This window comes from Hippoglossus stenolepis, chromosome 15, assembly GCF_022539355.2.
Source record: "Hippoglossus stenolepis isolate QCI-W04-F060 chromosome 15, HSTE1.2, whole genome shotgun sequence".
Lineage (NCBI taxonomy): Eukaryota > Metazoa > Chordata > Actinopteri > Pleuronectiformes > Pleuronectidae > Hippoglossus > Hippoglossus stenolepis.
Window position 1 is genome coordinate 12681939 of NC_061497.1, and position 15136 is coordinate 12697074.

General features: G+C 42.3%; 1 protein-coding gene across 3 annotated transcripts; it reads right to left on the reverse strand.

The window, feature by feature from the left end:
* Positions 1-727: 727 nt before the first annotated feature.
* Positions 728-13809, reverse strand: slc43a2b (solute carrier family 43 member 2b). 3 transcript variants are annotated; one of them, XM_035177707.2, is made up of 15 exons: positions 13688-13809; positions 12445-12749; positions 9065-9353; positions 8882-8937; positions 8713-8789; positions 6183-6275; positions 5698-5831; positions 5202-5398; positions 4977-5120; positions 4862-4879; positions 3809-3941; positions 3467-3599; positions 2590-2663; positions 2350-2473; positions 728-2266 (listed from the first exon to the last, which is right to left on the reverse strand). In XM_035177707.2, exons 2-15 carry the CDS (start codon positions 12602-12604, stop codon positions 2105-2107), a joined length of 1794 nt encoding a protein of 597 aa, XP_035033598.1. In that variant the 5' UTR covers positions 12605-12749; positions 13688-13809; the 3' UTR covers positions 728-2104. The 3 variants fall into 3 exon arrangements, with proteins under 3 accessions (XP_035033598.1, XP_035033599.1, XP_047199283.1); XM_035177708.2 differs by lacking the exon at positions 13688-13809 and adding an exon at positions 12865-13147; XM_047343327.1 differs by lacking the exons at positions 4862-4879; positions 13688-13809 and adding an exon at positions 12865-13148.
* Positions 13810-15136: the final 1327 nt, after the last annotated feature.

Consider the following 15136-nt stretch of genomic DNA (forward strand, 5'->3'; position numbering starts at 1 on the left):
GGGTAAAATAAGTCAAAGAAGAGTGGAAATAATCAAGTATTGGCTGAGTAATCATGTAATAATATTAATTTTAGTTTTATAATGGATGTCTATGGGAGGCTCCTGCACAGAATACATTGGTGCATCAGCAACATCTGGTGTTAAAACACTGTTCAGAATTAGTGTTTATCTCACCTCTGAACAAGATTCATGGAGTCAGTTCTTAAACACAGCTGTTATAGCAGATTATTTTACATTTTCTAATGTAAGTGCTCTGTAGATATGACACCTGTTACATATGAAACATGCATGTTATACAGAACTGTGTGTGCTATCTAGTGTGGTGCATGATGAGGCCCTCAAACACAGGTCTCTAATACTGACCTCTGCTGGTTGGTTGTAGACCGACCTAAAAAAAGTATGGATGTTTTTACTTTTCTGAAATTATACAGATCTTTAAATACCTAACCCGAACTTCCAACACAGACAAAACATCACATTGTTTTCCCCTCAAAACTGAATTTCATATTAAAAGCCTGAGCTAATAATTATTATGAGGAGTTGCCACCTGAATACAGATATCCACTTTGTGAGTGGGTGGATTTTCATCATTAAATAATGTATGGAGATGTAATCTCTGTTAGGATGTCACCTCTCAGAAGTGTTAAATACCCAGAGCTTCAGGTAAGAATCACACAGATACAGTTACACATATAAATATAGTGCAGCCTGGAAACAGGAGCAAACATTTAAAGAGTTCAACACATTTTTATTAACCCCCAAGAATTCTTCCACATGAACCTAAAATACAACAAACATCTCTTTCTTATGTTCAATGATAGAAGAAAAGAGCTCGATGCAAACAACACAGTATATGACACGTGTGTCGTTGCCAGCCCGGCATCATTTAAATACGGTACTTCATGAAGTTGATGATGGAAAGAAAAAAAGAGTGTAAGATAAAATAAAATGTGTTAAAGTGAGACTCTATCTACCAGGAGAGAAGTGCTGAAATGAGCTGGTGTGTTCACAGGGAATAAAGTGCTGCATTTCTCTTAACAGTAGACAGAAAGAACGAAATACTCACTTTAAGCTAAGGCCTCTGGATAATGATGGTTTCATGGACACACGTGTGTGCACCAGAAATTGTATTACCATATACTTTCACTGATATGTCTAAGTTTAACAGAGCATTCTGACCACTCAACAATAAATCTTATCTTTTATATGGGGCTGTATCTAAAAAGAAACATCTGTTAAACTCAAGGTATAAAAAAGAAACTAAAGAAACAAAATAAATAATCTAAATGTTTTGCTTTTATCAAGACTTACCACAGTTTGTTCGATGTCCCTCTTACAGAATACAGCCACGTAAAACACTGACAGTATAATTTAAACTGAATAATACGATTTTAGCCTTGCAATAAAAAAAGCCCTATAATTAATCTTAATAATGTCTTTTCTAATCGCTCATCAGCAATAAGGCTCGACTCTCCTCCCTGTCACTCATCAATGCCTATTAGTCCACACTTAACCTTCCAGCATCTGTCCAGATAGCACCATGTTTTTGGGACTTAGAATCAGGAAAGAAAACAGAACTCATACAACAATGGAATCACTCAGTAGTAATAATAACGCTGGTTCATCTGATGCTGGCATTCTCTAGTCTTGCTGGTTTCACAAGTAGAAAATTGTGGGCGACACAAGCTTTCTTTTCCCTCGTACAGGGAATATGAAAGAAGTCTTATGTGAAGTGGAGCTGCACCCGACGTGCTGCTGAGAGGAGGGAATCAAAAAGAGAAGTCAGAGGATTTTGGGGGGAATGCAGAGAGCCGACGCCTCTTTCCTTTCACAGTCTTTTCCTCTCTCTTCTTCTTCTTTTTCCCTCTCCACGTTTCACTTTTCTCCTCAGCAACACTGTTCCAATGGACTCGTTTCCATGGCAACCACAGCCTAAGTTCATCTTGGTCTGGATTTTGGGAAAATGGAGGTGGCAGTTTTGTTTGCTCGTGTGTGATTGATGGATAAATGTGATGTTTAGGATTTCAGTTGTCCTTTGACATGTGTTTTTGTGAATGTATCACTGGATTGCTAATGTTCTCCGTTTCTCGGCCGGCACGTTCCTCTAGACGTAGGCCTCGGGGATGTCGGAGCCGTTAATTTTGATGAAGATCTTGGCGTTCTCCTCCTTCTGCTTTTGCTTTTTGTTGAGCGTCCATCTGTAGTAGATCAGGTAGAGCGGCAGCAAGAAGCCCAGCATGCTGAGGACAAGGAGTCCAATGTTGACCTGGAGGAAAACACCAGAGTTAAAACGTGCCCGAGGGTTTTAATTCAGGCATAGAGTCTGTTTGAGTGCGTGCATATTCGTACCCAGAGAGGGTCTCCCTGCAGGGGTCCCATCATAGCAAGAAACAGTGGTTGCTGCAGCAGAGCGAACACGGCACTGACCAGAGACTGCATGCCTGTTAGACTGCCGAACTGAGAGGACGGATACCTGGGGAGAGAGGACAGGTACATTTAGTGTCTCAGTTTGAAGCTATAGAGTCACACTGCAGACGGTCATGATGATGGTAACAAATGTGTGTGTGTGTTTGTGTGTGTGGGACTTACACAGCGGCATAGAGACCACCAACAGCAGAGTGAATGAACCCTCTCACCACAGTGTGAAGGACAAATGACAAGATCTGAGATAGAAGATAAAAGAAATAAAATACATCCATTATTGTTGATAATAATAATAATGCATTCCATTGGTTTTATAGGGGTCTAAACCCCTAAAGGAACGGCTTAACATTTTTGCAAAAAACGTACCTTGTGACTTTCTCACAAAGAGTAAAATAAAAAAACCTGAATATAACTCTGCAAACTGATTAAAATGGCATGTAATTTTTTCATATTCTATTTCCACTGTGAGCTAAGTTAACTTCTCCTGGCTATAGCCTCATATGAACCTGTCAGATATGAGTTGTCTTGGTCTTCCTCCCACGCACGCTCGACCAATCACAAGTCACTCTCAGCTGTCAATCAAGACGTTTCATCACGATTTTAAAACCAAACTTATCTGAATAATTAACACTTTGGTGTGATAAAAATCGACCCAAAATGATAGAAACCTTATATATTTAACATTAGGCTTTTTAGTCCATGTCCCATCCACTTACATGGTGGCAGTTTATGACCTGTACTTCTCTGAGCCACCAGCGGGCGATTGAGACGTTTTGGTGAGCTCTAATGTCGTCCATCTGTATGGTCTTAATGCTGATTTCAAAGAAATGGGTCTAGTTTTGCAGCTGGATGCTTTATTTACACACAGTGATGATGTTAACCATGTTGACTTTTACATAACTGTGTGTCTCTGACGCCAACAGCCTGTTAAAGAGGTTAATCAGTAACGTCTTTACAAAGAGACAGTGATAACACTATTAGCAGGGCAGCTGTATTCCTGAGGTACTCCATGGCCTGTGTGTGGCAGAGGTGGACCACTCACCTGCAGGGGGAGATTGGGCACCAGGCATGTGATCCCAAATCCTACCAACAGGATGTTTGTGAGAAGGAACGCTCGTAGGGCATTTGTCACCTTCTGGGTCTTCTTGTCTCTACGCTTTTTCTTTGGCTCGTCCCTAGTAACAGAAGAGAGGTCAGACAATCAGACATTGATACCACAGCTTTGTTTCACAATACAGGATAGTTTCTAGGTTCTATTCCCCTTCACCACGCTGACAAAACTGTAAATATTAATGTCTGGGTCTATAAATGGAAAGGGGTTAAGGCAGACAGGGGGGTTGGGTGTTTATCCTCCATCGTGGGGGATTAGTGGACGTTGACTCACTTGCTGCAGGGTTCCTGTTCCTCCTCTCCATCGCTGCAGTCCTTCAGTTTCCAGTCCATGATCTGACCAATCACAGGCGTGGTCATGAGGCAAAGCAGTTGCAGCACGCCAAAGATGGAGGAGTAAAGACTCACTGAGGGAGAGAGGGAAAGAGGACAATAAATGAAGAAGAAATGGAAATGAGGTTAAGATTAGAAGGAGGGATTGTTCTACCCTGGTTAATGAAAAGGATGTCATTGTTAATTATTAGTCTTATTATAGCTGCTGGAGCCATAATGAGTGAAAGAATTGGATATGGAGAAACCACAAGTCAATACGATGCCATTACTAGGTGGATTTATGGTCTGGGAGGACTGATGATAAATGAGCCATATAAAACTGCTCATATGATGTGTAATCTCTGCAGGTGCCGAAGGGCAAGGTTAGTTAATGAGTACAACAAATGGTACCTGGTGACTTCAGGTTAAAGCTGAATGACAGCTGAAGGACTGTGTTATGGACATGAGCCAAGGTCGAATGATGAAGTAACAGCACTAAAGCTGTGACAGTAAGTCGCGGTAGAGGAGTATTAGATTGTGATGACAGGCCTGTACATGACTAGAAGTTCAATTACCTCCGCCAAGAAGGTTATGTTTTCACCCCTGTTCCTTTTTTGTTGGTTTGTTTGTATGAAAGCAAAATTACGCCAAATCCAATAAAGGGATTATCGTTAAACTTAGTGGAAGGATGTGGTATTGGTCAAGAGTGAACCCATTACATTTTGATGTGGATTCAAATAACATCTTTAACATTGCGAGATAGGGCCTTTATTGGCATTTGTACATTTTCACTATTTTCCCAGGGATATAGGAATATAGGAATATCAAGGATGTTCATGGTGCATTCAGGGAACTAAAATCTATGAGTGTGTGAAACTTGGTGCAGCTTTATTGGATTTAAGGGGATTGTTGGGCCTTGGTGGAGGTTTATGTTCTCTACTAAGTGACATTCTAGTTCTAGTTGATGTCAGCTGAAAGTTAAAAGTCTAAACTACTGATACAACAACAGTCTTACCAACTTCCATTCTCTCCACTGAAAAGTCAATGAAAACCAAGTAAGTCCAGCGGCTTTGAAATCATGAATCAAACATACTTAGCAGCCTGTGTCATAGACGAAGCAACAAACAGACCTGTGTTGAGGTCTCCGTCGCTGAGAGACTCCAGGACGCTGTTCATGGCCCCCATGTAGAACAAGAGACGAAGCTGCGTGACGGACATGGTCAACGCGCTGAGCAGGAAGATCGGGCTGATGATGCTTTTCAAGAATGACTGGGCTGCAGAGGAGATAAACAAGTCAGTGATGAGCCCCAGGTCAACTCTTACTACGATCCTCACTTCAAATTCTGCTCTCTTACACTCTTGTCGTGGCTTGCAGTCCATCTCCAGGTCCATGGTGGACAGGCAGAGCTTGTGGCCCTCCTTGGTGGCGAGCTCCTTCTGCTTCAGGCTGTTTCCCACGCTGAGGCGGCGGCCCACTGTGGTCACCTGGCGGTAAAACTGCTTCCCTGTTATTTTGTGGTCAAAGCCCAGCCAGCTGAACTTGATCTTCACACTGTGAGAGTAGATGTGGTAAGAGGGGAGGGGGTCATGGAGGAATAGAAACAAGGAAGTAAATATCATGAACAGAAAAGAGTTTTAATGTGAGTCAGTCATCTGGGTAAGTTTGCTGCTGAATAGGCAGGTTTAGTTGATGAGTGTGCAGATAGACTTAGACCTAGAGCTGCATTACAATGGACTTTTCCTCCCACATATTACATAATTACATTGTGGGAAAGCTCAATGAGAATGAGAATATCGACTCAGAGTAAGACTATAGACTGTATAATTACTGCGTTTATCTATGGTACTTACGTGTAGTCCATGTCCTCTGGTCCTGGGAATGGTTCCAGTGGCCAGTTGAAGAAACAGTTCAGGAAGACCACTGCAGCACAGGCAGCCCACACCACCAGAATAGAGATGAAAGATATGCCCATGTCATAGATCACCTGCGCACATGACAACACAACAAATACATGTTGAAAAAAAATACAGAGAAGACAACATGTATAAGAAATCAAGAAGTGTGTCAGTATTTAAAATCTGCTTGTGGAGTCATATTTCCATCAATTCACGCAGTTACACCACCATAATGTTTAAAAACTCGCTAGATACTAAATGTTTCTCTGGGAAAACTCTGGATTTACATAGGAAAGATCATTTTCTCTTTGCTTGAAATACAAATTGATTAAAAAACAGGACTTTTTTTACATTATGTTGTAAAAAAGACTGAATGACACTCACAGGCACATTAAAAAAAAAACTGCAGGCATGTGGATGTGCGCTTCAGTGCTTGTTACCTTGACACCAGGGAATGTGACGGCTGAGGAGGCATAAGAGCCGATCATCAGAGCGATGAAGGTGGAGCGGAGGTCCCCGAACATGGTGGGCAGCTAGAGAAGACACAGACAGACTGGAATTTAGACTTTGGTTTATAACATTATCAAGACCTGCCCTGATTCTGCCTTTATGAGTCAGGAGGAGGTTTTTGTGCACACTTGCAATTTAACGAGTGAAATGTCCCATTGTTAATATGAGTATAAAGGTTAAACCATCGAGTGTCTAGATCCTGGTGATCTCAGCTGCTCTTTGGTTGCTCTGAGCCTGAGGCCATGGGGGTGCCCACTGACACTGGGGTCAGCGTGGACACTGGGAACCAATTAACAGAAAAGAACATCAGAGACAATAAAACCACAACAAAGTGACGGGGAACACCAGCAAAAGAAACAGCGTCACATGACACACACACAGCTGTCCAACACCGGATGCAAGCGCAGCGCTGACAAATTCTATACAGCTGAAACAACCGGCGAGCAAGGGTGACTCAGGTGGGGTGTCGATCGAGGAATAAGGGTATGCTGTGAGGATGGAGGATGACGAGAGTTAATTTTCTCCTACTGGCTTTTGAGGAAAAGGGAGCAGGGAGATGAAAACAGGCAGGAGACAGTGAGTGGCAACAAAAACACCCAAATACAAAGGCATTCACGAGCTGTTTTGTTTTCGTGAGACTGAGCAACAACAAGCACATTGAATTACATAAGAGAGGGGGTAGTGAGGAAGAGGCATGTGCATGTGTCTGAGGGAGTAGGGACACTGTTGCACAGAACAGTACAGTACTCCCCTGCACCTTTATCTGGGATACATGAAAAAGAACTGCTCCAGGAGGGTTTTAAACTTTACAGATACATTAGGGCAAACCTGGGGTGGAGACGTGACCTTCAGCAGGGAGCCAGGGTCGGCCGCTGAGCGCTGAGATTGAACGATTGCTTGCAGGTCTGAGGTGGAGTCGTAATCAAGGAGTCAAGGAGCAACATGGAGTCTAATTATTAACCCAACACTGATGCTTTAAAGTGTAGCAGGGTGTGAAAGTGATGACGTGGAAGGGGACGTAAGGGGGAAACATGTTTTTTTATACCCTGGAGTCCTCCTATGGGCTTCGGCCCTAAATCCACGGTTTTACATCACTGACATTAAAGCTAGTGGCAACTACTAATGAGAGATTTCGGTGGACGCAATAAACGCCACATAGGAGACGAACTATGCGGCCTGTGGTGGTATAGAAAGTGAATGTTTTATTGGGTGATTAACCAGAGTAGAGCCCCTCTCTTGTGAACAGCATCACCATGGTACAAGCCAGGACTCCTGTGTGTAGGCTGAACTGATGGCACCGGGAGGGAGCAGGAAGATGAAGAATGGCACGGAAGGAATGCAAAGGAATGGTGAAGGACTGAGCCGGGTGAACTCTGCAGGTTCTCAGTTGTTTTTCTGTCCCTGTGTATTTCATCACAGGTTTTGTGGAGTGTATATGAGAAAAAAGTTGGATGATAGTCTACGATACAGCCTGGGAATCCCCAGCTCTACTGAGTGTCCTTCCAGTGACCTCTGCAAGGGAGGTAAAGTTTTCACCCCTGGCCACTGGTTGGTTTGTTGCTTGATTTGTTTGTTTGTCAGCAGGATTACAGAAACAGTTCTAATAAAATATTTTCACAAATTTTGGGGCATATTTAGGGAACTGATATCTGTAAGTAGTTGCAATTTATAACAGGATTGAATTTAAGGGGAGTGTTGGGCCGTGGCGCAGGTATGTGCTCCAAAGGAGGTTACATTATTAGTGATGTAGGCTACAATTTTCTTAAAGGTCCATCTTGATACTGAAAATGTTAAGGGTATGCAATACCAATCTCTTCCCTAACTTCCCTGTTGACAAAAATTACTTAATACGATTGGAAAACTGACTGATGTGGATTCATGATTTATATTTCTATCTTTTTCTTTGAACCTGCCACACACTGTGAAACTGAAAATTAGCCCTGGCTCTCCTCTGCTGCCTCGCGTCTCAGTTTTTCAGGATAATACTGCATTGCAAGTCTTGCCTGAGTACATCTGTTTCCAAATATTAATTAATATGAGCAGCGAGTATTTGTGCATGTGCACGTGCTCTCCATGGTGTTCTTGCTGAGGCACAAAAATAAATGCAGTGGACGGTGATAATGAACCATTGTGCTACTTTCTCTCTTTCCAATCAGTCTTTGCTTCCTGCTTTGCAAAGCTGAGCTCAGTTGTCTGCAGGAACACAGAGTGCAGTGTAAGGAGCCAAAAAAACAAACAGACAACACAGAACAGGAGACAGGGTGGAATGCCAGACAAGAGGGGAGGGAGAGGGCGAGCAGACGGGGGAGCCAGTAAACTATTATACAAACTATTAACACTAAACTGAACAGAGACCTATGAAGATATAGAATATACATCTGGACAAACACCATGCAGCCGGTGCAAAGGCTCTGCAGCAGGGGGAATTCAAAGCACGCGCTAGAACGTGCACACACTTACTGTGAGAGAGGTGAAGGTCATGCACATGCCCCCGAAGCCATTGAAAGTCAGGGCAATGAAGATAAGGACAGAGAGTTCTGCAAATGACACACAACGGGTCATGAGACTGTCCAGAACCAAACTACTGTACATTGCCATAGGTCCACATGCACTGCTCAGGTATACTTACCATTTGGATTGTATGCTCCATAAGCAATGAGAAGGCAGGACAGTCCAAAGCATGTGCTGGAAAGAGACAACAGTGTCAAACTCTTCTTATGACAAATTGAAAAGGGAAGTGATTAGGGTTTTGTTCCCAGAATGGAAAATCATTACATCATTGTTAGTCTGGGTCATTTCTTGCTTTTCTTACCTGCCCAGCAGTCGTAGCTTGCGAGGCCCATATTTGTCCATGACGATCCCCAGAGGCAGCGTGATGGCTGAGAGCAGGAAGGAGCCCACGGTAAACGCCAGATTCAGCATCTCGTCCTGCTCCTTACAGATCAGCCAGCCGTTCATCCTCAGGTGCCCGTCCATCGGCACGAGGGGCCTCATCTCCACGCCGTCTCCCAGACCAACCACAGCATCTTCGTAGTAGTCAGCATAGTCATCGGGCGTCTGCGTTGCGTCGGGCAGAGACAGATTATAGCTGGAGCTGTTACCTGCAGAACATGATGGAAATAGGAAGAGAATTAGGTGTAAAGAAACATTTGGGAGAGGCATGCAAGTGGAAAATATGCTGTCAGGTAAGATGGTTCCATTTTGACCATTCTCTTCATTTGATCATACTGATGAAAAAAAACACACCGATGATAAATTATCATATAAGTGTGTAAGGTTGAGTTCAGCTGCTATATACTATATAGGGAGCAGTGGCTTCATGTCTTACATTGAAGTTGGCGGTTCTGCTTATTCACAGGATCCTTATATATCAACACATAGTAGCGACATGTGCACTGGACTCGTGCAGAGGTAAGTGTATAGAAAAACCCAAACTAAAAAGTTATAACCAAGACAAACATGCATTTCTACCTCTGTAGAGTTTAGACCCATGAGAAAGATTAAAATGTGCCACTCGTCTGTAACAGAGATGTTACTTTATTAGTTTGTCAGAATGCCAGGGATAAAAAGGGATAAACTAGCACTGGCAATAAACTTTTTATTATCTTGCAACACCATGCAATGAGATAATGTGAAAAACATACAAAAGTTCAGGAGAGGAAGAAGAGGGGAGCAGGAAACTTATCGGTCATGATGTATGAGCCGATGTTTTCTGGATTACCCTCCCTGCCACCTCTCTGTTGTCTTTGTAGTCATAGGAGGCAAGTATGTGTGTGGCATCCCTGTGACAAAGTGACAGAGTCTTCCTGCAGGAAACCAGATCACACACTTGGTGGGAAGCGAGGCCGCAGGGGGGAATTGTTTGGAAAGTGTGTGTCTGAACATGCAGGAGGATTTGATTGAGCAGAATGGAGCGAAATAATAAGCTTGTGAAAGCCTTTCATTGATTCGTCAAAAATATAGTGGCATGAAAGGTCACATTATATGCAAATGCAATCTTGTGCAGTAGCAGCGAAATGTGGGGATATAATTCATAGATAAATAGACCCAACAGACATGTGCACACTTGTTTTTGCATATTCTCTTCAACCACTGTTATAACTTATTATTTATAATTTTTACTTTCGTAACCTTTTTAAAAAATTCATCCTATTTTTATATTTATAGATGGCACCAGGCGGAGACATAGGGATATAACAAAACGTATTGCTATTGATAACTATTATAAAGCCTTGAAAGAATCCAAGATTAAGAAAACTGAATAAAAAGAATCATAAACCTCTCAGCCGAGCCTTTCCATGCGTAGGCACTTTCTTTACAGTAACACCTGACTGATAAGCAGCAGCAAGGGGCAAAGGTGATTTGAATGAGTGATGAGACATACAGTTGGTTGAATGGTGAAGGTGAACAGAGAAAACTGTGTATGAAGGACTGAGGAAAACCCAGAGTTTTGTTTGTCTGCATTCAATTAAATATCATGAGATATCTTGTGTTCTAAAGGGTTAAATGCATGAAAAATCAGCTTTGGATAAATTCTAGGGACTATTTGCAAAAGTAAGCTCAGAAAAATAGTTGTGTGGCAGACAGAGCAGAAAGAAAGTTACATCGATAGTTAAAGATCCTTCATACCCCATGTTTTAAGAATTTGAAATTAATTTTTGACGATCCAAGGGAAGTGAAACATCTTTAAATGATCTTTTACTTCCGTCTGTCAACTCACAGTTACTTTTGTATGTATGAGCTGTAAATATTTTAACACTTTTACGTTGAATATTTAGCACGACGATAATTGTATTTACTGTTTTTCTCTTTGAATGCAGGTTTATCTATAAAGGTCTTTTATTTTATAAATTAAGTGTCTTTGTCATGTGTCTTTCTGAAATGTCTTATCACACCCTGCTTTGTAGTGGGCAATAAATATTTTATATTCTACTCTAAAAGTGTTCTAAAGTAACACAAATATTTTGACATGAGAAAAAAATTCAGCCAACTGTATCTAATGACCTGTGCAGACAGGCTTTAACCGTTCCCCTCATATCTTAAATTCCTGCACCGCCTCATTATGTTATCTTGCGTTCCGTTTCGTTCTTACTGTCAGCCTCCACCACAGATCGGACTTTTCTACTGTTCATCACTTTACTATCAGTCCTCTGACCCTTTATCTGTGGACTTTAAGCTTCCATATTAGCGGTAATAAAACCCTGCTGTGGATCTTGCGGTATCACAGGTCACATGCCTGGAAAGAGCTGAGCTGGTGCTGTCCTCTCCCTTCTTATATCATCACAACAAGATAAGACGGCTGTGGCTTTGCCCCAGGAAGTCACCTACACCCGTGGAATGCTTGACTGTTGCTTCAGGCTGGTGCACGTCCAGGGGTAAATGTGCAGATTATTTGGAGGCTCTTGGCAGAATTTGCTGCTAAATGATCCGATAGACCAAATCAAGTGTCAGACAAAGTTGTTTGGGGACAAGATTAGAGGATTCTGTGCATTTTAGTACACAGGAGGATTTGGAGCTGGAAATACATCCTCCTGTGCAAATCACCAGTTAGGTAAAGCAATGGTGAGAGATAAAAAACCTGATTCCAACCAGTAGCCTGGTGTCTTCGGCCTCAGCAGTGCTCACCACAGTCAGGGGCGCGACACCGTGTCACCTCAGGTCCAAACAATAAGTCTGTTCTGACTCCTCTCTGTCGTTCCCTAGTGTGTTTATCAGTTGTCACTTTAGCTGGACTTGCCTTACACTCCGAGGAGACACTGGAGCCCTTTTATTCTTTTACCTTTGGACCACTCTGGCTACCTGAAACCCTGGCTCTCTCCTTAATTTAACTTATCAGGTTTAATCTCCCGGGACCCTGCCAAGACAGTTCATGACCCTGTCACCGAAAACAGATATTCCTCTGAAAGAATGGAAGAGGCAAGACAGGAGCAGTGCAGAGTTGCGTGTCTTAAATAAAAGCTTGCTCCGGTCCCTTCATCCTAAATCAGCATGACACTTACTGACTGAGCCATCTCCACAAATCCTTACATTGACAGCAATAGTTAACAGCCATGAGGTTTGCAATATAAACTCATGAAGACAGATGCCCCAAAACCTGAGAAATCTAGGCCAAGGTGCGGAAATGTTAAATGGAACATGTGGGAGAAAAAACAGACTGTGTGTCCTTTTTAAAGTACAGCAGTTATGACTCACCCTCCTCGTTGCAAAGGTACGAGTAGAAGCCCTCGGACTTGAGCATGATAAGGAGCGACCCCCATCCCAGCAGCACGGCAGAGAAGAGCAGATTCTCAATGATAGCAGTCACTGCCATCCACCAGCGCTTGGCGAACGCCGAGGCCAGGGTCGGAGCCATGGTCGAGGGGGAATAAGTTACCAGCAGAGGAGAGTCAATGGAGGTAGAGAGAGAGAGAGAGAGAGGGAGGAGAAGAGCAGGCTGGAAGCTCAGAGAGAGAGGCTCCCTGACTGACACTCGGGATGAAGGATCTCTGATCACTTATCTGTGGAGAGGAAGGGGGAGGTTTTATAGTTAGCCTATCACACAGAAGTCACTGACGGACAGGAAGGTTGAGTTTTTATAAGATCACAAGATAAAACCACATAACCACTTCTCACCCAAATTAATATCACTTGTTTTCAAGTTAAAAAAAAAAGTATCTGCACATTAACATGCTCTGTTTTTCTTGATTAATTGAGTCTCCCCTTATATTTAAACAAAGAGGAGAGGTAATGACATTCACACTAAAGAACTAAACGGACTCATCGATGGGCAATGATTAACTCCCCTGCTATAGTGCAAAGATCATTACATCACTCTCCTCTTACGTCACAACACAGGCACTATAATAACTGAAGCATCCGTGCAATGTCACAGAGTTTGTGCTGTTCGCTGGAGAACTGGTCCAAACTGGACCCAAGAGAGAAAAGTGGGGCTCCCTCACTGCTCCCTCAGCCCCAGGCCCCCTTGTCTCCCCCATGCTCCCCAACCCACAATGCCCTTCTCCGCCACCCAACCCCTAAATGTCCTCCCGGGCTCATCCAACCGCAACTCCCCTCTGCAATTACTGTCGTGCACCCAAAAACACAGAAGGGAGCTGCCAGACAAACAATAAACAAACCAGCCCGTACAGTCAACTCTCTCTCTCTCTCACACACACACACACACACACACACACACACACACACACACACACACACACACACACACACACACACACACACAATGCTGAACGTGCACCCACACACAATCTGTTCTACCACTACCATAGAAGTGTTTGCAGAGATGACAGTATGTCTCATGTAAAAGCTAATAATCAAGGGTAGTTTTTCCTTTTGTGTTGCTTTATCAATTAAAAACAAATGTTTCCTCACTACTGCAGCACAAGATAAATTACAGGTGAACTTTATAACCTGCACAGAAGCAGGGAAGCGTCTTTACCTCTCCAGGCTCTGAACAGCAGCAGCAGCAGCAGCGTCCAGCTCCACTCTTCCAGATGTACCCGGGTCACTCAGCTTTAAATGACCAGTCCTCTGAGAAAAGCCAGGTTTATATACTCAGGCTGGCTGCCTTCACAAGGCGCCCCCTATTGGCCATGTCTGATGCCTGCACCTAAGCCAAAGAGCATTGAACATCTTATTTGGGCCTTGCACAGTGATTTTTCAGTTTGAAGGCCTGTTTTGAAGGTGATCATTTTCTGAATGAACTGAACATTTTAGCAGGAGCCCCCCAAAAAACTGTCTGTTTTATAAAAAGAATGATTTTTATCACAGCCACTGTGTAACGTGAAGTCTGAGAGCACTTTAACTGACTGAATGGAAAGGATTAATCAGGCCAAACAAGTTCTGGCTGAAAACATAATGGACTTCTGCAGATAAGGATGCGTCAACAGTTGTCAGATCAATAACAGGAATTGATAAAGAGCAGACCGGAGCTGTGACTCATCTGCTTCAGTTGTTTTTCTAAAAGTGTTTACTGTTGTTTACCGTGTGTTGGATGTTTACGTAGGCATGAGCTGCTGAGGTCGAACAAGCACATCCAGGGAAGCAGTCGGCTCATGTGAGTTCATTGAAACCAGTTGCTATGTTTCTTTCTTGTGACTTTGTTATCAGTTGTTTCTCAACATTAATGCTGTGCTCACATGAGGCCAAATTTACATGAGCAACGATCCTGCCTCTTTTGGTTTAGTGGATACAACCAGAGTTTTAAATGGTTGGATTTTTTCTTTGCATTTGTGAACAATGATGCAAAACAGGAATCTCTGAAATAAAAAATGTAACGAAAACTGTTTTTAACATCTACTTCATACATTTTTCCACATTTAAACCATTTCGGGTTTTTCGACTTATCAAACTTTATGTATAAGTAAATAAAATCTTGTATTGCAATATGTCTGTAGTTGTGATGACTTTTGGTTGTGTATTTATTATTGGCTTTGTGTCTTGTGTCGAATTTTAAACTGTTTTTTTCATACATTTGCATAGTTTTTTTTTTCAGAAGTAGCAATTCTAATTCTGTTGAAATGCTTTCTTGTACAATGACAATAATGTCTTTCTTTTCTATTCTATTATTTAATAAGCTAAAAACGCAATCAAAGCCTTAGGGTGTGATTTCACACAACCTGGCAACCAAACACTTGTTCTTTTTAATAGCTTATACTTTATATATAATACCATAATAAATAGTTGATAACTGATATTTGAGCATTAACAAAACAATTGACTCCAGTTTATAGGCTATTTATAAAGCAGGATTCATCACATAGTTGTGTTTTCTATTCATTTGGTCTGGACGTTTACATGTATTATTTTTTGAAAGTGAAGTTTACATTGTCAGCAAACTTGCAGTGAAAAGCTGTTTTTCAAAGTTTGAGACTGTTGATTGTCCACT